This window comes from Ovis aries, chromosome 2 (genome assembly GCF_016772045.2).
Source record: "Ovis aries strain OAR_USU_Benz2616 breed Rambouillet chromosome 2, ARS-UI_Ramb_v3.0, whole genome shotgun sequence".
In the NCBI taxonomy this organism is placed as follows: Eukaryota; Metazoa; Chordata; class Mammalia; order Artiodactyla; family Bovidae; genus Ovis; species Ovis aries.
Genome location: NC_056055.1, coordinates 104,652,727 through 104,675,550, shown reverse-complemented (window position 1 = coordinate 104,675,550; position 22,824 = coordinate 104,652,727). Strand labels below are relative to the sequence as shown.

Here is a 22,824-nt window from a genome sequence, read left to right as displayed (position 1 = left end):
TTGCTAATGGGCAGAACATTGACCCTCTGTAAATATTCGGAAATGTGTGATGTGCTTTTTCTGACTTCCACCTCCTTTATCACTGTTTCTCTTCTACAGTGATGTTAAAGTTCCCATTCTGACACCCGTGAGGAAGCTTGCCCTGAATAAATACAGTAAATAAATGGTCTTTCTCTTCCTGGGAAGAATTCGGAGCACTTTCTGTTTTTGATGTCACAACACAAAAAATGCCATCTTAAAAATACTGGTGCAGTTGGATTTTAGTTTTAAATTCTAAAAGTCTAATTTGAAGGCATACATTATTTTCCCACTCATTTTAAAACTAGCAATAGGGACTTCCCTGATGGTCCAGTTGTTACGACTCTGTGCTTCCCTTCAGTCCCTGGTCAGGAACTAAGATCTCGCATGTAGCACAGCTGAACAAAAGCCAAAGTACTAATAGGCAAAAGGTCTGATGCTTTTTACTTCGCCGTATTGCTTCAGCCTTCAGCAAATATATAACAAAGCTACTTCTTGTGAGAAAACAAAAGTTCCTTTTCTTCTTGGCTAAAGGAGGTGTATGTGTGAATGTTTACAGAAGCTATATATTTGTAATTACAGATTTTAATTGATGACAAATTACCAGTCAGTGAGCACTGGTAACTTTGGTTCTTATGAGACAGTTCCTAGAAATACCCCCTCACGGTTCTTCCGTCGCATTCTTGTTTCTGAACGGAAAAGTCAGCGAGGAGAGTTATTATATTAATTGACGAACAACTACTAGGCCACTAGCAAATCCATTTTTTAACAGTTTACATTTTTTCAAATTCCTGAATCTTTGGATGTGGTTTTCTTGTACAAAAGCTATGCTGGACAGCGTAGCTTTCACACACCCTGTTTGAGTTACCTTGCTTCTTGTTTGAATATGTTAATGGATACTCATTGCAATAATATTTGTTTTAAGTTTATCTTAAGTTAGATCTCCACAGGTAATAAGGAACACACTGAAATGACTCATGTTACCATGATTTGTTATAACAACATTCATTAACTGTGTTCATGTTGCTGCTTTTTGACAGAGGTCCCCGAGGCTAAATGACTTGTAAACTTACTCTCCTTTTATTTTTGAAGATAGACTCCTTTATGTTTGGTTATTAAAACTAATGACCATAAAAGTTAAAGCAAGTGCCTACGTTCCAGTGGCTCTCTGCGTTCTTCCCTTAGCGTTAGCCCATTAGAAGCTCTTGAGTGGGAAAATAATCGTCTAGTGCAAGACATTTGAACAGACCGGGCTCAGGAACATAAGTCTTGGCTCAGAAAACTCTTGTGTCGTAAATAATCATTTGGCTTGACAATTTTTACAGACCAGCTAATAGAGGATTATATAGACACTTGCTCGTTAAAATAGTTTAGGGAATGCAAGCAAGAGTGGATACACATTTGAGGGCAGAACTACTCAAGCTTATGCTTCTAGAAACTCCTCAAGGCAGATCTCCACCTCCAGCAAAGTCTTGGCATGCAGTAGGCACGCAGCAGATGGTGCGAGGGTTGGAGGTGTACGTGCCTGCGTGCACTGAGGGCCACAGCCAGGGCAGCATGGCTGGCGAAGGAGACAGTGTGGACTGGACTGGGAGTGCGTGGGGAGGGTGAGCGCCCGCCTGGCATGGCAGATGCCTGCCTGGGCAAGAGGTGGGCAGTGACCTGGGGTCACCTGTCAGGTGGGAGTCTCCAGTGAAAAGGGGTTTATTTTGTTCAGTTGTACATATGATATATTATAACTATATGTAATTGAGAGTCCCTTGGACTGCAAGGAGATCCAACCAGTCCATCCTAAAGGAGATCAGTCCTGGGTATTCATTGGAAGGACTGATGTTGAAGCTGAAACTCCAATACTTTGGCCACCTGATGTGAAGAGCTGACTCATTGGAAAATACCCTGATGCTGGGAGGGATTGGGGGCAGGAGGAGAAGGGGACGACAGAGGATGAGATGGCTGGATGGCATCACGGACTCAGTGTACATGGGTTTGGGTGGACTCCAGAAGTTGATGATGGACAGGGAGGCCTGGGGTGCTGCTGTTCATGGGGTCGCAAAGAGCTGGACACGACTGAGCGACTGGACTGAAGTGAATATACCTCACGACATAAGTACTATCGTGGGTTGTGACTATATCATATATGTGTGTGATGTCTGTATACACACGTGCATACAACACAGAATGCTGTTTGTTGCTGATCCGAGTCATGTACACCGTGGGCTGCACATCACACATTAGAGCGATCCTGTCCTGTCCCTGTTCATGGTGAGTTGCTTCAGTTGTGTCTGACTCTTTGTGACCTATGGACCATAGCCCGCCAGGCTCACCTGTCCATTGGATTCTCCAGGCAAGAATACTGGAGTGGGTTGCCATGCCCGCCTCCAGGGGATCTTCCTGACACAGGAATCGAACCCACATCTCCTGCGTCTCCTGCAATTCAGGCAGGTTCTTTACCCATTGAGCCACCTGGGTAACCCACCTGGAAGCACTTAGTTAGTGCTTTTTCCCTATTACGTTCACCTGTTGATAAACTGTTAGTCTGACGGTCCTAAAAATATCACGAAACTTTACATGAGTCCCTTGTCTGCATATGGCATGCCATTTGCAAATCCCTCGTAAATCCATTCTAAGACTGTCTTACTGTGAATCTGCTTTACTTCCTTCATTAATCATGAGCAACTCCTGAGGCTGCCGTGTTCCAGGCGCTCTTCAGTGCAGGCATACTAGAGACAGGCATCCAGGGAACCCTGTGCAGACACTCACTGGGAACTTAGCCGGGAGCTCTGCATGCACTTGGAGCAGCTGAGGGCTCTGAAGCACAGAAGGGGCATGACCATTTCTGCAAATTTAGAAAGATCGCTTGGCTGCAGGAGGTATGGGAAGAAGAGTGAAGGCGGGAGGGGGCAAGACTAAACAGACCCCTCAGTGGAGAGGCTGTTGTTCCAGAGGGGCCTGGAAAGCCTGGGCCAAGCTGGAGAGAAAGGAGCAGGTTTGAGTGATGCCAGAGGGCAGGGTGGACACCCCAGGACTTGGGGTCTGACTTGGCTAGGCAGCTGCACGCGAGTGGACGGTAGTGCGGTTCCCAGGGATGGGGAGTACCAAGCTGGGAGCAGATCTGGGCTCCTGATCAGCACAGCAGAGAAGTACTAGCTCAGCACGTGTGCATGTCGATCCGGGCCTTCCCTGCTGTCACACTCTTTTCTCTCTTCCTGCTCACTGTGCATTCACTTGCCTCTCATTTCCTTGCTGTTGCTATTGTTTTTTCTCACCTTTCACCTGATGCCATGATGTCGTTTTTCTGTGGACCCATCTGCCAAAGCCTCTCTTCCCTTGAGCCATGTCTTCCTACTTACTAATCCTCCTTCCTTGTCACTGGGCTCCTTTCTCCTGTCACTTCCTGTGATTGAAGGCGTTCTCCCTTGGGTCTCCCCAGAGTCCCTGTAGACACAAGCTGGTGGGTTTGAGGGGGAGGGGCCTTGAGAGAGGCATAGGGACATCCCCTGGAGGTGCAGGGATGCAGGAAGGGGCTGGGCGAGGGCAGAGGGAACTCAGAAAATGCCTCCTGGAGTTATTAGTTCAGAGTCAAGGTTACACCTGCCACTTGGAATAACAGCAGTCTGCCCTAAGTGCGATTATCCTGGAGGAAAGAGCACTCTGCCCTAAGCTTGTGGTTTGTTTTTTTTTTCCCTGTTTGTGTGTGTGTAAATTTCAAATGATCTCTTTATTATAAAAGCAGTAAATATTCACTGTAGAAAAACTACTGCCTATAGGTATGCATTTAGAAGCAGAAAAGAGCCATGATCCAGGGACTTCCCTGATGGTCTGGTAGTTAAGACTCTGCACCTTCACTGCAGAGGGTGTGGGTTCGATCCCTGGTCAGGGAACTAAGATACACCATGCTCTGTGGCCAAAAAAAAAAGACTTTCTCGTTAAATTGAGGGTAAGGAAAAAAGGAAGAAAGCCATGATCCAAACACCCAGAGATAACCCTAATTAAACCTCAGAGTGTGGAGGAGTGTAGGCATGCTGGAGATGGTGTCTACCACCTCCTGGTGTCTCAAAAGCAGGATCACAGTGAACACCCCCTGGTGCAGCTTTTTTAAAATGTGCGCATGTCTCTTTGGGAGCTTGCGATTTTAGCTCTGCCACTGAGCCTGAGAAGCGTGCTGCTTTCGGGCCCCACACTTCCTGGCCGATTCCTGAAGGCACCCCACTGGACTACTGTTCTTTCTACATCTTTCTACATCATGTTCTCCCCATCATTAGCCCACTGTTCTCTTTCCCTAGGATCCCCTCAGTTCTGCTTGTTAGCTATGGAGAACAGAGGATTTTTCACTCCCCCATCAAGTCCCCCCACCAAAAAAATCCCTCCACCCCCTATCATGTTTTGATGGCCTGAAAGTTGCGTGGTAATCCAGGGACTGAAGGAGCTGGCTGGAAGGGGTGAGGCAGGCAGGAAGCTGTCCTGGGCTGGGCCCCTTTCACGAGCCCACGGGCAGTTTCCATTCCCCGCCTCCACCTTCATCCTGTGCTCTTCTCTCCCCCTCATCCTGCTTTTCCCAGTCTCCTCAGTTCCCTGGAATTACATAATATTCCTGTTAGAATCAGTTCCTGTTTTGCTAGCAAAGAGGAATTGTGACTCTTTCAGGGAAAAACCCTGTTCTAACATTAGTAGTGACTGTCGGTGGCCAATCCATGATCTCACATGGGAAGCGCACCGCCGTGCTGGCCTCTGTTCCCGTCTGAGTCAGCACGCATGTGGGATTACCGCTAGGCCGCGGTCGGGTTCCCCTATGCCTTATCCCTTCTTGGAGCCCTAAGTATGTCTCTTAGGATAATGGAACCACCAGCTTCAGTTAGGCCACTTGGTTAGTGATCACTTTCACTCACCAGTAGATGCCTTGGGTTACTCACTCTACTCCAGGGACAATTCTCCTTATATACCAGCATTCACGTTTTAAAACATTTCATTACGGAAAACTTACCATGTAAAAATGCAGACTAATCAGAGTCCCTACCTACCCATTCCCAGCTCAATTCCCAGTGATCAGTTCGACGGCCGATATCGAGCCAGCTGCACTCCACCCACTTTTCTCTCCAGCTATTGAAGCAGTTCCTAGACATCATATCACTCTGTCTTATTGCTGGGTTTTAGCATTTCATTAGACTTCTCTAACAGATAAGGACTCTTAAACACACCACCCCAGCACCGTTATCATACCTGAATACTGAACCACAATTTCTAAATGGCATTAGATCCAGTCAGTACTCAAAAATGTTCCCAGTTGCCTTGTAATTTTTAGTTAGTGTGTGTGTTTGAATCAGGATCCTATATACAAATCCTGTGCAAGACTTGTATATTGCAGTTAAATGATGATGTCTTTAGCCTCTTATAACCTATAGGTTCTAATTCCTCCTCTCTCTTTCCTTGTACTTTATTGTTGAAGAAACCTTGAGTTCCGTGTCCTACAAGCTTTTTCTGTCTGCTGGATCTTGTTGGCTTCACCTCCAGCATCCTTTAACATGTTGACTACATTCACTTTTTAAGTCCTACAGTGAATCCTTTTCCAGCGTAAATCACCGTGCCTGCTGACACCCATCTTGTATCATAACGGAGCAGCTTGCCTGGCTCTTTACCAGGTGAATGGTCCTTGCCTTCATGTGACTCGGTGTATTCTGAAAGACAGTAGTTAATATCGTAAGTTCTTCCAAAGTACCAGTGTCCAGAAATAAATATTACAAAGCATAATGTCAAATATAGGCTTTCTGTTAAAACGCAATGTGTGTGTTCTTGAAAAATGTTATATTTTGCAGAATTCCATGTTAAAAATAATAGAGTTTGTGGGGAACCTCAGGTAAGAGGTAAACTGCCAAAATCTATGCAGTTTTGTATCCAAGACCACACACATTGGCCTCCCCATAGCACCTTCCTCCCCCCCCCATCCCATACCACCCCCCACACACACAGTTGCCTCATGAAATAATTCACTCAGACCAAGGAGACTACTCAGGGGGATCTTTAAAACTCAAAAACAGTAGCATGAACATATTGGCTTGTAGCTGCTAAGTTACTAAGGACAGAAGTGGAGCTCTGAACTATGGGGACACCATTAAGCCTGGTTCCCCGGGAAGCAGACTCTCAAGTGGACATTAATTAGCATGAAGGAAATATGTTGCGAGGTGCTGCGTGGAGACTTAGCTTTGAGGGGTGCTCAGGGGGAGGAAACAGGATCGGGCGGGGAGAGCAGCTGGGCCTCCATGATGTAGTCAAGTCTTCAGCTGGCTCCCCAGGACCTCCTCAGAATCCCTCCAGATCTTTGCAGGAGCTGGGCCTTCATGGCCCTGCAGTGAGCAGTCACTAGGGCCAGGCCCCTGTTCCCCAGGAATGGGAGTGTGACCTTAGGTCAGGTGGCTGCTCCCGGGAGGACTGACCCAGGAACAAACCCTTCAGTCCTGAAGGGCAGGTCTGGGGATGCAGCATAGCCGTTGCTGCCAGAGCTTATTTTAATTTTCTGAAAAGAGAGCCGAAAGGGTTCTGCCTGAGCAACAGCCAAACTGAGAGGTTTGGGGGGTGTTTTCCTTTCCTTCAGGGAGCATGTGTCTGCTCACACTGTCCTGGCTCCACTGCCGCTGCTAAGTCGCTTCAGTCGTGTCCGACTCTGTGCCCCCCATAGACGGCAGCCCACCAGGCTCCCCCGTCCCTGGGATTCTCCAGGCAAGAACACTGGAGTGGGTTGCCATTTCCTTCTCCAGTGCATGAAAGTGAAAAGTGAAAGTGAAGTCGCTCAGTCGTGTCCGACTCTTCCCGAGCTCATGGACTACAGCCTACCAGGCTCCTCCGTCCATGGGATTTTAGCCTAGGAAAGATCACACAGCTTCCATGTTTTACTGTGACTGTTTACCTATGCCAGACAAACTGCTTGTTGTTACAGATACAGCTGTTGTCACACTACAAGCTAGGCAAGAGAAGAGAAAAGGAATAATACCAAGGCCTCTTCACTTTCTCATTGACTTGAGAAAGTGTCGCCATCCACAGACTTGGTCCTGGTGATATTATCAGGCTTAATGGCCCTGAAAAACTCACCTGAAGTGTAAGGCTCCTGCCACGGCGGCACGTGATCAGTTGCACCTGACTTAGGCGTCCTCTCCCACCAGATGTCACATCACAGACTTACCTGGTTAGTTACTCCAGAGCAGCAGAGGGACTGAGAAAGGAGTCGTTTCTCTGGTCATCAAAGCTCTCAGCTGGCTAATTCCTCTCAAAGAAACAAGTGGCGAAGGGCTAATTCTATAGCATTGCAAGGCGTTTTGGATTAATGAAAATGTGAAAAAAATGACCAGGGTCATGAACTCCAAATAGCTTTTCAACACGTGCTTAGACATGTTTTATGTGTCTGACTTCAGTAACCTGGATTTGGTGAGGTTTCTGCTTCTATAAATAGGGAAGCTACTTTGCCTAAGAACAGTCTGAACGTTGCGTGTCCCGTGGAATCTCTGCATCTTCAGTGGTAGAATGGACAGTCTCATCTTTCCACACAGCATGCCCTAGTTCTCCGAGGTTAGCCACACAAAAGCCCCTCAGCTCCTAGCCGTAGCACCAGCCCAGGGTCTTTTAGGTAACCAGTCCTTTCGTGTTTAATTAGATTTCCCTGGCAACAAATCGCTCCTTGGCTTGCTGAGGAGGAAAGAGCTATTCACAGTACATTGCCGTATTCCTTTTAGGATGCATGACTCCATCCTCACGTGGAGAATGTGTACCCACATATTGATATAGAGAGAGCTATAGAGAGTCATATACCACAACATGCATTCATAAAAATTGCTGTTTCAACACTGGCTTGTTCAGTGTTGTTTAAGTATTTCTCTTAGGCACTGTTTGTAATTTGGACTATTTTGTGATTAAGTCAGTTGGAGAATTGATCATTGAAACACTATTGGATGAAGCGTAAGAATCTTGTCTTCTGTAGACTTAGCGTAAGAATCTTGTCTTCTGTAGACTTTGGATGGAAAGTATTAAGGAGGATTCTGATTTATTAATTTGCCAGGCCATAGAGATAATATGGGAAGCTTAAACTCAGCCCTAAATTAGTAGGATTTCACGAAGAGCTCTTAGTATAGTTTAATAGAATGCTCAATGCTTATCATCATTACCTCGTAATCGTAAGTAATTCCACTGGATCTACTTCTTAACAGCCAAAAAGTTCTGTTTAAAACAGAGAATCTTTAACCTAAAGCTTTACAGGAGTTTTCTGGATAATTGTTTTCTTCCATAAGGTTTAAATGATAAGTTCTCTGTGTTTATTGGGAGTCAGAGTTCTGGTAGGTCTTTCTTTCTTTTTTGGTATTATAATGGTATTCTATTATTTTAATCGGAGTATAATTGCCTTACAATTTTGTGACAGTTTCTGCTGAACAGCAAAGTGAATTAGCTGTACATACACATATACCTCCTCCCTCTTGGCCCTCCTACCCCTCCCCCGAGCCCCACCCCTCGAGGTCAGCACGGAGCACAGAGCTGAGCCCCCTGTGCGTTACACGGGCTCCCACCGGCTATCTGTTTTACACGTGGCGGTGGCTGTCATCAGGCCTAATCGCCCTTGTCATCCCACCCGAAGATGGTAGGCCCTTCTGCTAGTCAGGGTTCTGTTACTTCTTAACTGAAACCCAGTGAGGTGCTAGGAAATTCACTCGGCCTTTTTTTTCTCTTCAGATAGCACTCAATCTCTGCAAACAGCACAAGGCCAAAGCAGCTGGGTTTTGTTTTGTCATCTGTTGCCTTTCTGATGTTTTCTGCATTAGAAAGAGTCATTTTAAGCAATGTAGTAGCTGTAGTGACAGCCAGCCTGCTCACCTGCATCCCCTGACATTTGTCCAGGGCTCCTTTTGTAATTCTCACTCCAACTCTTAAAATCATATGGAGGGTCTCAGTTTTACTTGACCAGTTTTGAAACATTTTGTGGGCCTGAACTTTAAATAGCCTTAAATGCATTTAAATGCTTAAATGCATTTTATGTCTGGATTTCTGTAACCTAGATTAGATGGGGTTTCAAACAGAGAAGCTGACCTGAGGAAGCTGCTTTCCCTAAGTACAATTGGAACATTCTTGTTGGTGCTCTTTTTAAAAAGAAGCCTGTAGGCCTCCCTGGAACCTCAGTAGTAAAAATCCACCTGTCAGTGCAGGAGACACAGGTTCGATCCCTAGTCCAGGAAGATCTCACATGCCTCGGAGCAACTAAGCCCGTGTGCCACAACTGCTGAGCCTGTGCCCTGGAGCCCAGGGGCTGTAGCTGTGAGCCCACTTTCTAATCATTTAGGCTCCGCCTGGATCTTATGGTTTAGCCAGTACTGTGTAACAGGCCAAGTATAAAGAGGCCCCAGGTGTGGTCACAGCTCCCTGCAGTATAGTCTCTCCTTATTTCATCATTCTTCTTCTGAGTAACGTTATTTTAATTGCTTTCTTCCCTTATAGTTCCCTTGATCCAGACCCTCCCAATTCCTTTTTCTTCTTAACTCAGATGTTTCTGCTTGCCATCCAAGAGCATTGTTGAGTGACAGATGATTAAACAAGTAAGACACAACCCTTTTGAATGATAAAGTATATCATGAGTTTATATTCACGTTGCTCATTCAAATTCAGGACCGCAAGACTTAATGGCATTAACCTTTTGTTTTTATTTAGCCACAGTAAGAAATCTAGGAATTTCTCAATTCTAGAAATAAAAAGCATTTAAATGCCACATTATTCATTTGCTTATTTCCCATTGAATATACAGTAGTCACAGAATAACATCAATAACTTGATTATCAAAGAGAAAAAGTAGGTTGAGGTGTTTAAAAAAAATTTTTTTGGCCAATTCTTTTTGTCCTTTATGGTATATCTATTAGGTTATGTACAGTCAAATTACAGTGTTTCAGAGTCGTTTGGAATTTTGTTCTGTAAAATGATTCAACTGACTGGTTGCAAAATCCAGTTCCTTACATTTTTTTAGAATTCTATTTGTTTATTTTTGGCCCTCTTGGTCTTCGTTGCTGTGTACAGACTCTCTCTAGGTGTGGAGAATGGAGGCTCCTCTCTAGTGGGGGGCGTAGACTTCTCATTGCCGTGGCTTTGCTTGTTGTGGCTCCCGGACGCAAGTTCAGGCTCAGCAGCTGTGGTGTGTGGGCTTAATTACTCCACAACGCATGGGATCCTCCCGGACCAGGGATAGAACCCATGTCTCCTGCATTGGCAGGCAGGCTCTGTACCGCTGACCCACCAGGGAAGCCTTCATTTTATTTTTAGAAATTGCATTCTTAAATTTTACTTTTGTTATATGTCCACTGATTCCTGATTATATTCTCCATTTTTATTCTCTTCTGTTGTAAATTATTCACTTCTGTAATTTAAATTCTGCACAGACTTTCTGCATGGAGCCTGATTCCAAGATCTTGCTTCTTTACCTTGTTACCCTTTGGTCAGGCTGTGCAGCCCTTACTGCTCACACATAATCCCCGAAAGAAAACACTGGTTGTCTAAATGAAGGCACACGTACAGCAGAAACTTAAACAGCAGTGTACAGCAGCTGTACTCCAAGAAAAATTAACTTAAAAGTCAAATACGCGGAGGCACGTGTGCCTTCTGTCTGCAGCCTCTAGTTTACAGGCCTCCCGCCGCGTGCCCCTCATCGCGCCCCTCCCACCGCCAGGCAGACAGGCAGATCAGACTCCTGCTACGTGCCCGGAAGCCAGTAGCACAAAGCAGTTAGGGGCAGGGCTCAGAGCAAGGAAGGTGGTAGTGCATTCCAGCCAGAGAGGAAGCTCTTATAAAAACGTCTACCCCTGTGGCTGCAGTCTTAGCAAAGTGAGATGTAAAATGTGGGTGTTCTTAACTTTTTTTAAAGACAGTTTTATTTGGACCGAACCATTTTGAGATATATTAAAAACCTCACATCTTTTCTTCATTCTGCACCCTTTCCTCCCTCCCTCCCTCCAGTCCCCAAGCTGCCCGCCACCCAGCCCCTGCTTAGGCTAGTTTACTGCCAGTCATGGTGCTCTCTGCTCTGGAAAGTAGCAGGAAGAGCTGATAAGGTGCCGAGGACAGAAATCTCTGGTCTTATCTCTCTCCAGCACACGGTGCCGAGAGTGAGTCCTTTTCCTGTCCTCGGACAAGAGACATAAACCGACCATCTCCTGGCAGCCCTGACTTCAAACAGGGCTCAGGGGCCTGCCTCTACTTTCTGTAAGGCCAGAAAGGAGAAAGTGGGTCATCACTTTTTTGAAGGTTGTTTTAGCACCACTAAATATGTGTGTCATCTTCCAGATCAACAAACACAACTTCATAATAAGACACGAATGAAAAAACAGAAGGAAAGAAAAAGCAGCAAGGGCTGAGGGAGAGAAGGGGCTACTTACTGAAACAGCCAGCGCTGCAAGTCCCTGGGCGGTTTTGTTTGGTTAGACTTCTGCCAGGTTTGGCCTGAAAGGATTAGATTTGGCTTTTTGTTTGTTGACAGATCAAGCAAAAGGTTTAAGAGCTTTTGTGATAGTAAGAAATCAACACATAGATGGCCCAGTGTTGGAGGAGAAGAGTGAAATATTGATACATTTTTCCTTTGCTCCCTCTGGCTGGAAAGCAGAAATAACATTCTCTCCCAGGTCTCCATCCTGTGCTGTAAGGAAAATAGGATGCAGGGGTGCCTTCCTTTGGGTTAGAGCACAGCTAGTGGCTAGTGAGGTGGCGCTCTGCTTGTCTTGCTGTAGTCTGAAGTGACTTGTCAGGACACTGGTGGCGCAGGTCGACGCGTTAACCATTTCTCCTCTGGGTCCTCTTTGGAGCCACACTAGGTAGGAGTCAGTCAGCCTTGACTTCATCCTCAATCACTTAGACCCTCAGAGTCTACTTTGCAGCTTAAGACTTTACACTATCGAAGAGACCAGGTTTGGTACTTTGCTACCACTTTTGGAAGACACTGGTCATGGGCCAGTGCTCACAAACAGCCAATTGTTGGAATTCCAAAAGTTAATAACACCTTAAGAATTGTACTTACTAGGTAATGGTAAATGCCCAATTTTATTCTTGAAAGCTTCTTAGTCTCCAGTTACTGAGTGCTGTGAAATTATCTAGGCTACAATGAACATTAAAATTGTCATGGACCTTAGCAATAGCTGCTGCTTTTCAAACTGTATTCCACAGAGCACTGGGTTTGTTGGAGGCCTGACAAGGGGAGAGGAGGTATTTGAGCTCTGGTTCCCCCAGTGCCACCTCGACCACAGTCCCCCTCAGGTGTTACACACTAACCTTCTGTTTAAGATTTTGCTTGGAGAAAGGCACACACTGCTAAAACCATGTTTGAAAAAGTCACTGAGCAGCCCTCCTGCCTTGTTTTGCAAATGATTTGCTTTGAGGTCCAAAAGGACAGATTTCTTGATACCTAGGTCATTGCCATTTCTGTTGTACCAAACTCAGCCCCTTTCTTTCTTTCCTTTGATTATTTCCTTTGAATACCAGTGCCACTCAAAGTATGGCCAGCCTGTGACAGGGCAAGAAATTGAGAGTAAGCATTTAGAAACTTTTATAATAGTGTGATATTAATTTTTAGAAAATGGAACTTTGTGTTTTATATGTCTTTTTGAAATTTTGTCTTCCCTGGTAATTTTAAATTTTCTTTTAAACCAAAATCTTGGTCTGCAATGGATTGGAGATTTTTAAAAAGAAAAAAAAGTAAAAAATTGTCCTTCTTTGATAGTTTGGGAAGCGCTATGCTGTAGGCATTGAGTTGAGCCAGTCAGGGGGCTACAAATAAGCGGCAGCTCTTGCTTTAGGAACTTTTTGGGTTCTGAGCAGATAGGGAGGTAGTATATTACTTGTTCTTTCTCTAATAATTTTTTGCTTATGAAATAAAATTATAGCTTATGTGAAACTAAGAGATTATATATTTAGTAGCAGTAATAATTTTATGTATTTTTTTATGAACTCTCTGGAATTGTAATCTCAGTTTAATTGGTTAGAGGTTTTGTTGACTGGAGTTGTGTTGTAGTTAGTTTTCTTGTTTAGTTTCTGTCTATTCTAAAAAATAAATTCTCCTGATGTGTTATTTTAAAAAAAAATTATTGTGGTAAGAACACTTACATGAGATCTCAGACCATCCCGCCCCCCTTTTTTTTAAACTGTCTCCCCCAGGTGGGAGCTCCTTTCTGGGCCCCAGGCCTGGTCAACAGTAGCCACTCTGGCGGCTCCATGAAGGGCTGGATGGCCACATTTTGGGTCCTCAGTCTCTCTGTTTTCGTATAATTTACTTTTATTGCATGACTCAGTGACTTCAGAATTTTATCTGATTTACTCTTACTAACTCGTGCATGCGTGTTGTCGTGCCTGACTCTTAGCAGCCTTGTGGACTGCAGCCTGCCAGGCTCTTCTGTCCATGGGATTTCCCAGGCAAGAATACTGGAGTGGGGTGCCATTTCCTCCTCCAGGGGATCTTCCCCACCAAGGGATCAGACCCACATCTCCTGTGTCTCTTGCACTGGCAGGAAGATTCCTTACCACCGAGGCACCTTAAATATCCTTTAAACACAGGATTATTTTGCCCTTCCAAACTTACTCCTCGAAGTATTTTAGAAATATTTTTATTTGCTATTTTAATTTCTGGTCAATTAAAAAGAGGTCTATAGTAGAGACTGTCATACTGAGTGAAGTAAATCAGAGAAAGACAAGGATGACATCACCTATATGCAGAATCTGAAGAAATGGAACACGTGAACTTATTTACAAAACAGAAGTTGAGTCACAGATGTAGAAAACAAATGCGTGGTTACGGGGTGGAGGGGGTAAATTGGGAGATTGGGAATGACGTATCTGCTATATTTTAAATAGATAATGATAACCTATGGTATAGCACAGGAAATTTTATTCAGTACTCTGTGATAACCTATATGGGAAGAAAATGTAAAAACAGTGGATGCACACACACCGATAAAACTGACTTCACTGTACACCAGAAACTAACATAACATTGCAAATCAACTCTCCTCCAATAAAAAATTTTAAAAGACATCTATATAATAATTAATTTTATATAGTACACAAGAACAGAGGGAGAGGACTTAATAATAACTTTGTTCACGTAAATTACTGTATCTTTCTCTTCTTAATAATGGTGACTCTTCCAAATAACCGTTCATATTCTATTCCTTGTTTCAAAATACTAGATTCTCTAACATCTTCAAAAGATGCTATGCTTTCTATAGTAAGAGGCCTAAATTTGAGTTGTTATGATTCTTAAGCAATTTTCAAGTCAGTGGAGTAAAGAAGGAAGAGACGGACCCTTTGTTAGCTGCTGCGTCTGCTTTTGGAGGTCCCGGCACCAGCCTGCAACCACTTATCAAAGCTATTTTCCTGCCTCCAGAGAGCAGGGAATGGAACCAGTTGACCTAGAATTATTAAATACAGTCAACTTGGATTATTTTTAGGCTTCATTCAAAGCAGTTGGTACCTATGTCACTTGATCATTTCTAGCTTTGGAGGAGCCTCGTTTATCTTGTAACAGCCAGTGTGTTGTGAACTGTTGCCACACGGATCGCTGCAACTTTCCAAGCCTTGAGACCTTTCAGGGAGGCTGGAAACCTGCTCCTTTCTTCTTTCCCCAGAGGCTGCGTGACTCTTACCAGGAGCTCTGATGTCAGCTACTTGAGAGGAGTTGTCATAGAGAACCAGCGTTTTAAAGTATGTTTATGTTGGCTTTTCTTAATGAGTGGTCGTTTGAGCAGCTGATGAGGCAAGTGGAAAAACAAAATGAACAGCTTTGTTAGCGCTGGTCTTCCTATGAGGAATTTGGCATCATTTGTATTTCACTGCTGTTGTCCAGGGAAAAGCAAGATATTTTGTCCCTTCCAGTTCCCATTATCTTCTCTGAGATGCCCAGTTCATTTCTCTGAGTCTGTAGGTTCCAGGCAGTGTTCCCGCATTTTACCATTAGAGAGGCTACAGGGGGTTGTGAGTTCTCTTTAACATCAGATCACTTCATAACCTAACTTCCTTGTCTGCCAGAAATCAAATGGCAAATAGCAGCCCTCTCTAGGACTCACCAGTATAATTCAGTAAAGTACCAAGAGACTACTTTACTGAGATTAGAACTTCATCAAAATCCAAAGCCCTCCGACTCAGTGTGTGTGTGTGTACTTCACATGCATCTAACATTTCCAAATAGCGGATTATATTTCACAGTCAGTTTATTCATTCATTCAGCAGGTATCTACTTAGTTTAGTTACTTAATTTACTTATATACTGGAAAAAAAACACATTTCCACAATCTTTTTTTTCTGATGAAATTCAAAAATTTAAGTTTGAAATTCACATAATTTTCACATGTCATGAAATAGTCTTCCTTTGATTCCCCTCCCCCTCCCCCCGAACTATTTATAATGTAAAAAGCGTTCTTAGCTTGTGAGGTGTGCAAAGATCTGCAGCGGTCAGATTTGGCCCTTGGGCTGTTCTCTGCTTGCCCTGTTCTAGACAGAGCCTTCCCGAAGACTTCCCTGGTAGTCCAGTGCTCAAGACTCTGCACTTCCAACATAGGGGCGAGGGGGACTGGTTTGATCTCTGGTTGGGGAACTGAGGTCCGTACGTTGCATGTTGCGTGCTGTGGCAAAAAAAAAAAGAGAGAGAGAGAGAACTCGGGCCCTCCTGGAACCCCTGCACAGACCCTGGATTCCTAGAACCTGTATGAATGAGCAGATACACGTCACACACACACATAAAGTTAAGAGGTGCCGTGTAATTCTAGTCCTGTTGTGCTTTTTTATTTTTAACCCCTCTTCAAATCAAACCTCCCCTCTGGTCAGTAGAGTCTGGTATTTGTCTTTAACTCTTAGGATACTTGCCCACCTGAAAGTGATTATGTCTTCCAGGCAGATTCCACAAGGCTGGTTATTTCCTGAGACTTTGTATGTTTAGCCTAACTCCAGATGTGAGTAAATGATAATCTTGAAAAAAACAAAACAAAACAAAAACAAAACAGGCAAGATTTCACACTTGCGTAAACTTCTTGTGAGTGCAGAAATAGCTCTTTGTCAGTGAAACACTGTTTTCAGTCATGTGGAAACCAAAAAGATGCCACAGAAGGCAAGAGAAGAGGTGTCGACAGAGTTGTACCATCCGTGTTTTCTAAGCAGGTTGCTGGTCACTTCTGAGCTTAGCCTTTGGAGGCAAACCATTTTGATGACTGCCTGCAGTCAGCAGCTTCGCCAGTTGTGTGACCAGCTCAAGACAGCCTGCAGGCTGCACCTTAACACCCTGCTGTCAAGGTGGGGCTTCTAGTGGAACTTGACCCGACTGTCTTCTCAGAACGTCTGCTACCTTTGCCTCTGATGTACCCTAGAACTCTCTTGCTTTGCAGCCTCTTCTTTTGATGGCAAGAACAGTTAACCCGTACAGGTTATTTTATTGCTTGTGTTCAGCTCACCACACAGCATGCCTGTGACAGTTCCCCTGCAACACACCACCTCGTTTTGCCGATTTGTTAATACCTAGTCTTCTGGAGGGTGGTGTGATAACAAGTGGGATAACAGACCAGAGGAGACACAAATGGACCATTTGGCAGAGCTGGGCATCACTCAGGACCACAGGGAGTAATCGACTGATCACACTAAAAAGGCTCTGGGATGTACCTGTGCTGGTGCCCCAAGAGGCAAGGTGGCATCTGATTAGAGGAACATGGTTTCATCCTATAAGAAGAACAGCCACCTCAAAATGCCAGCTCTCTCTTTCCTTCCCACCGTTCCACGCACCTTCTAGTCATTAGTCCTGCCTGGCTTGCAGGGGAATCTGAGCCAACAAACGTGGAGCTTCTGGTGCAGTGGGGGTGGTGGGAGTGCTTCCCAGCCTTGATCTGCCCCGGGTTGGTGTCTGTTGTGCTTTCCTGGAATCCTCACCACGTGTTTGCTCTTGAGAGGCTGTGCTACAAATGAAAGAGGAGTGGTTCCTGCCTTCAGGGAACTTACAGTTTCCATGGGAAGATGCTTAGAAAACAGACTATGTAAGACCAGAAGGTAAAAGTAATGAATTGCTAGTCACAGATAGTAAAGAAGAGACGTTGTTGCCCAAGGGACCAGCTTCTGGGGGGAGGCACTTTTATACTTGATCTTTAAGGAAGTGATGCCCACGGCTGCATATGGAGGGTCTGAAGAGCACTGAAGCAAACACAGTGGATGACCCCAGCAGCGTCCTCTGCCACCTCTGTCGGCAGAGCGTTTTGTGCACCTACAGTCAGGCACTGCCCTCACCTCAGCTCTGCCCTCCTCTTGATGGGACATGAAATCACTTCTGACCTGAATTCATCACTGTCCTAAGTGGATGGGTACAATTTCTACCTCCCACGATAACATCAAGACATAATTAATTTGTGTTTGTCAGAACTGTCCCTCTGGAAAGCTTAGAAAATATGCCAAGTGTTCTTTCGAACTCCTCACTTGCCAAGCTCTCTTAACTCTTCCCAGACTGATCCAGCGCAAGCTGACGACAGGCCAGGGCGCAAGTGAGCTTTTGTTCATCACCAGCCACAGCACTCAGAGCTCATGCCCCCACTGCCGAGTCTACCACCCTGGGGCTCTGCTGGTGTCTGATTTTCCTTTCAGTGAGAAAAGCTCACTGAAGGATTACTGTTGCACCCTGATCTCTGTATCTTGGCGTGGAAATCAAAAGGCTTCAATCATCTTGTAACTTAAGATCAGCAGTGACACATGAGAAAGGCTAGGTTGCTAAGTTTTGCCTTTAAACTTCATCCTGGACTGTAAGCTTATCATAAGTGGTAAGATTTTAGGTTTAAAAACCTAAACACCTGCCATAAACATCTCTCTTAATTCTCCATCCAGACTGCTATGTTTCCCTGCCTCAAATGTTACTAACAACAGTCATCTGAGAATAATAAAGAGAATCCTCTTTATTTGGTCCTTTTACTGTTATTCCAGCTGATTAGATATGTTTGAGTGACACGGAGGACAGGGAACCCAGGAGAGCTGGAGCACAAGGCTCATTGAGCTGCCCAGCCTCTAGAGAGAGTACCTAACAGAAGTAAATAGCAGCCTCTTCTGAGAAAGGGAGACAGGCATCTCTCAGGCACCTGAGGTGACTGCGGTATGTGTGTGTGCTCAGTCGCTCAGTCGTGTCTGACTCCTTGTGACCCCACGGACTGTAGCCCGCCAGTCTCCTCTGTCCACGGGATTTCACGCTCCCAGTGCAGGGGGTCCAGGTTTGATCCCTGGTCCAAGAACTAGATCCCACGTGCTGCAGCTAACACTTTGCATGCCTCTATTAAGACTGCATGCTAAGTTGCTTCAGTCATGTCCAACTCTGTGCGACCCTATGGACTACAGCCTGCCGGGCTCCTCAGTCCATGGGATTCTCCAGGCAAGAATCCTGGAGTGGGGTGCCGTGCCCTCTTCCAGGGAATCTTCCTGACCCAGGGATTGAACCCACATCTCTTACGTCTACCTACATTGGCAGGTGGGTTCTTTACCACTAGCGCCACCTGGGAAGCCTACAACCAAGACAAGATGCAGCCAAATAAATAGATTACTAATAATAATTTTAGAAAAGACAAAAAACCTTAAGTACAAAATAGGATTGTTATTTTAAAAGTTACAGCTTCTTACCACCTTTTTTAGAAACATTAACGTGATTTCCAGGAAGTAAATTTAAAATAGATTCATATTCTAGTTAATAGTCAACCCCAGTTTCTTGCTTTTATTGATTTTAGCTTCTAATATATAGTGTTAATTCTTTTAAATGTATTCTTACAAATTATTCAGTGCAATAGTATTTGGCCCTTTCTGCTCTCCTAAGTGGTGTTACTAGATCTGCTCTCCGGCAGATGGTTGGTATAAAATACTTTCATACAGGTGGTTAGTATGAAATATTTTCCTGTGCACGGACTTGTAAGTGCATTGCTAGCGCTTCTACGTCTCGATTCGGCAGTTGGGGTGCTAGTCCTCTCTGAGCCGAGCCCTTCCTGCTGCTTGCTTGTCCTGCCTCTCTTCCTCCTCTGCTCTCGGTGTCACAGAGGGATGGCTGCCCCAAAGACCATTTCAGAGTTCAGTGACTTTTAGACTTTCAAGTTGAATCTAATCTGCTTATTTGACTTGCTTAGTAACTGAGACCCAGAGAAGTTATGGGATTTATCTAAGGCTCTCCATTAGTTAATAGCAGGAATGGGAATTTTAAAGAAGAGGTTTCCTAAATCCCTGAGGTTAAGTCAAATATTTGGTAAAATCATTAGTTAGCCAGACCTCCCTTGCTAGTATTTTGTATGGAACAGGAAGTTTTCCAGTTATTTGTAAACTTCCTTTACTCATTTTTAGAACACTGCTAGCAAATTTGGGATTCTCAAAGTTTATGAAGTAGTGTAAGTTACATTTGGTATTACAGAATTTACTTTTTGAGGTTGCATTATGTGTTTAGTGGAAACCTGGGAAGAAGCAAGTGGATTCTATTTCAGTACTAAAAAGTTTCTAGTGAATTTCTCAGAGCTTATTTACTCTGAAGAAGTGACCAGATATGAAAAGTATTAGTTTTCTTGAAGAAGTGTGCATTTTTCACATTTGTGGCTGAGGATATGGAAACAAGAATTGTAATCACGGCAGTAAAACTGGGTGTCGGATTTGTAAAAGCCTAAGATACAAGACCAGGGCCTTCCTTGCTCCTACAGCACTCAGATTTGCAACCTGTCCCTCCTTCGTTTCCATGGCTTTAAATCGCATGCACTCTTGGAGTGTGGGAGGCTGCCCCTGGCATTCCCCAGCTCTCCCTGAAAGTCATTGTCTTGCCCGTACTCTCCTTGGGATCAATAGCATTTGGGTGCTGGCACCTCTCTGGCTTGTCTCCATGCCCTGCTGAGCTTGCTGTGCAGTGGCCCGTGATTATCAAAATCCTTATCATCAGAGGGGTTGATTATGAGCAGAGTTATTTTCTGGGCCTAGAAAGGCCCGCTGAATTCAACAAGTGACTCAAAAACGATCTTAAAAAAAGTGTGATTAATACCAGTAATTAGTTCCTGTGATTTAACTGTTAAAAGCAGGAATTCAGAAGGTAATAAATGGGTGAACAAGGTAAGGAGCCATAGGATGTAACTTGAATTCGAGCTCGTAAGACACAGAGACGCTCCAGAGGAGTTGGCCCACATAAGATAAACTCCTTTAATACTGTGAAGCTAAATGAGCCCTGTTTTATATAAAGAGGCCGCCTTCATACAGACTTGCTGTGTGTGGCTGTGTGCCCTTACTTCATGGAAGGCATGACCTTTCTTGTCCATGAGACTGGGATTGGCTGGGATCAAGAGAGTCTTAAGATTTTTCATCCTATTCTGCAAAACTTCAGATCTTTTTCAATATTTGAGGAACCAAAAGACAAAGTGACCTTGGTTTTGGCTTCTGTGCAGCTATTTTTAAATTTTCCTCAAAATTACTTCATGGGCTTCCAGGCAAAATCAAATACTGATAGATAACATTTAAAACGCTCAGTTGGTTTATTCCACCTTGGTAAAAGGTGTTCTACATTTTACCTTTTGAAGTTTAAAAAACTGACTACATGATTTTGTGGTTTTAGCCCTGGAGTAAAATTAGGTTTGTGTTGACCGGATAGGTTTGATCTTGTTGGTAAGGTATCTCTGGTGACAGCTATCTGGGGCAGTGGCCATTCAAACCCCATTGCCCACTGAAATAATACTGAGTCAGTCAAAGCTTCAGGCTGGAGGCCACTGGGCTGGGTCTGGAGTGCTGCTGTAACAAGAAAATCTGTAGTTCAGTTATATGTGTTGGTTGTAATAAAGCTAGCTGCATGAGCAGTTTTGCCCACCAAGTTCAGAATAATCTGTGGACTCCAATCGGAAATGGATTTATTTAGAAAACTGTTTTCCAGCTTGTAAAGGGTCGGACAACCAATCTCTTCCTGTGCGAATAAGTGAATATGAAGGAAGAACCCAGGTAATTATGAAAACCTAAGTTTAGCTTAGTTGCTTAATGGCTTGATTACTTTAAAAGACTGTGGCAAAATTATTCCAGACACTGACTTTACTTAAAACACAGTCCTTATATTCTTCTACTCGAAGGTGCTTCCTTTTTTACACACACTTTTTCACCTCCTTACTGCCAGCCAGCCACAACCTATATGGTGTGATACCAGCCATTTCATTTTTTCTCCCAACCTATTAAGTTAGGGTTTTTTTTTTTTTCCTCTTCTCAAGCTTTATAACCGGAGTATATTATTTAAAATTAAAATGTAAACCGCAGTTAATCCCAGTGGTTACGAGTGAGTAATTCCTCCATTTAGAAGCAGGAGGGACACAGCCACGAGTGTCTAGGTCATGGCAGAGTCGAGGGTCGGGAGGGGATGTCTCCTGTCTCCCAGCCCTGGCGCCTCTTCCCCGGAGCAGCTGCCAGCAGGAAAAGAAGGTGCCTGGACACACCAAGGTCCAGGCTGGCACATGGCTTCTGGGGTTTACATACACACGGTTTCTAAGCTTGTGGGTCAGGGCACAAAAGCCTGTGAATCCACAGCGCGTGGCAAGAGGTGTCTTGATGGCACCACAAAGCTCCAGGCTTTCAGAGTGTCTGTTTCTGAGCCTGTAGGACTTTTGTTGCCATTTATCACGTTGTGGCCCAGGAGCTGTTCACTCAGAACTCCGTCCAAGTGACTTGCCGTCTACCTTGTGAAGGGCGTCTTCCGGTCCGGCCTCCCACCCTGTAGAGTCCTCAGCCGGTGCATCTGGCCACCTTGTTCCGTGTTGTGCAGCTCAGCTCTGCCCAGCAAGGAGGAGGAAACAAGGGGAGACCTGGTCCCCTAGCCAGGTCTCCGGGCTCACAAGCGTGTGGGGCTCCGGGCGGAGGCCTCCTAGATGTGGCGAAGCATAATTAGCTGATAAATAACCGTTTTTCACTCTTCCCCACCCCAGGACCACCCCAGCCCGTCTGCTGCGGAGGAGAGCGACACCTCCACCACGACCACCAGTGCCTTCACCATCCGCGAGTACTTTGCCAGGCGCTTGGCGGAGCGGAAGAGCAAAGCGCAAGGCATGGCTGCAGGGCCGGAGGCTCCAGAGACCCCAGTGGAAAGGAAAAGGGGAAGGAAAAGAAAGAAAGAGGCAAAAGATAAAAATGTGGAAAACGACGTCCAACCTAAGGCCAAGAAGAAGAGAAACCAAGTGGAGTGTGAGCTGGGGGACCCTCGCTGGGACGAGAATCCTGGGGTTTCTGCTGAGGCTGGAGAGGGTCACGTGGGGCCACTCGATGACCAGGACTCCCCGCCAAAGCCCAAAAAAAGGAAAGAAAAGCAAAAGGGACCAAAGCAAGTTGAGGCAGCAGTGGATAGTACGCTAGATGAAACACCAGTGAAAAAGAAGAAAAAGAAGAAAGGTTCCAAATAAGTTCTCTGGAGCGGTGCCTCCCAGCTCCCCTGCTGTCAGGGCGCTGCCGGGACAGACTTCCCTGGCCGGGCGTCAGGCGGGTTCACCCACAGAGCCGTGTGCGCGCCGCCTCCGACATGCCTGGCCCCTGCCGCGTCTCGCCCACACCACGTTTTCCCAAATCCTATTCCCAGAACTTTTCAATGTTCCAAATCATGGCTGTCACAGACAAATAAATTCCTTACTGGACTCTGAGTCCGTTGGCACATTCATTCACCTTCATGTGAGCACAGCGTTATATGCACACACACGTGTGTGTCTCTTACAGTCTGTATTTGCTCTTGGTTTCCTTCAGTAACAAGGAACTGTGCTCACTTCTGAAGGACTCAGTCTAATTAAAGGATTAAAAGGCATTCAGAGAGTTGTTTTTGTTCTATAG

The 22,824-nt window shown here is 44.9% G+C and overlaps 1 protein-coding gene across 1 annotated transcript in view; it reads left to right on the top strand.

Annotated features, from left to right (window-relative positions):
- The window catches only part of PINX1 (PIN2 (TERF1) interacting telomerase inhibitor 1), a 64,988-nt gene extending 42,348 nt beyond the window's left edge, over positions 1-22,640 (top strand). Inside the window, exon 7 of the mRNA XM_015093274.4 lies at positions 21,936-22,640. Coding sequence (XP_014948760.3) covers positions 21,936-22,406 — 471 coding nt within the window. The 3' untranslated portion in view covers positions 22,407-22,640. The remainder of the gene's footprint in view (positions 1-21,935) is intronic.
- Positions 22,641-22,824: the final 184 nt, after the last annotated feature.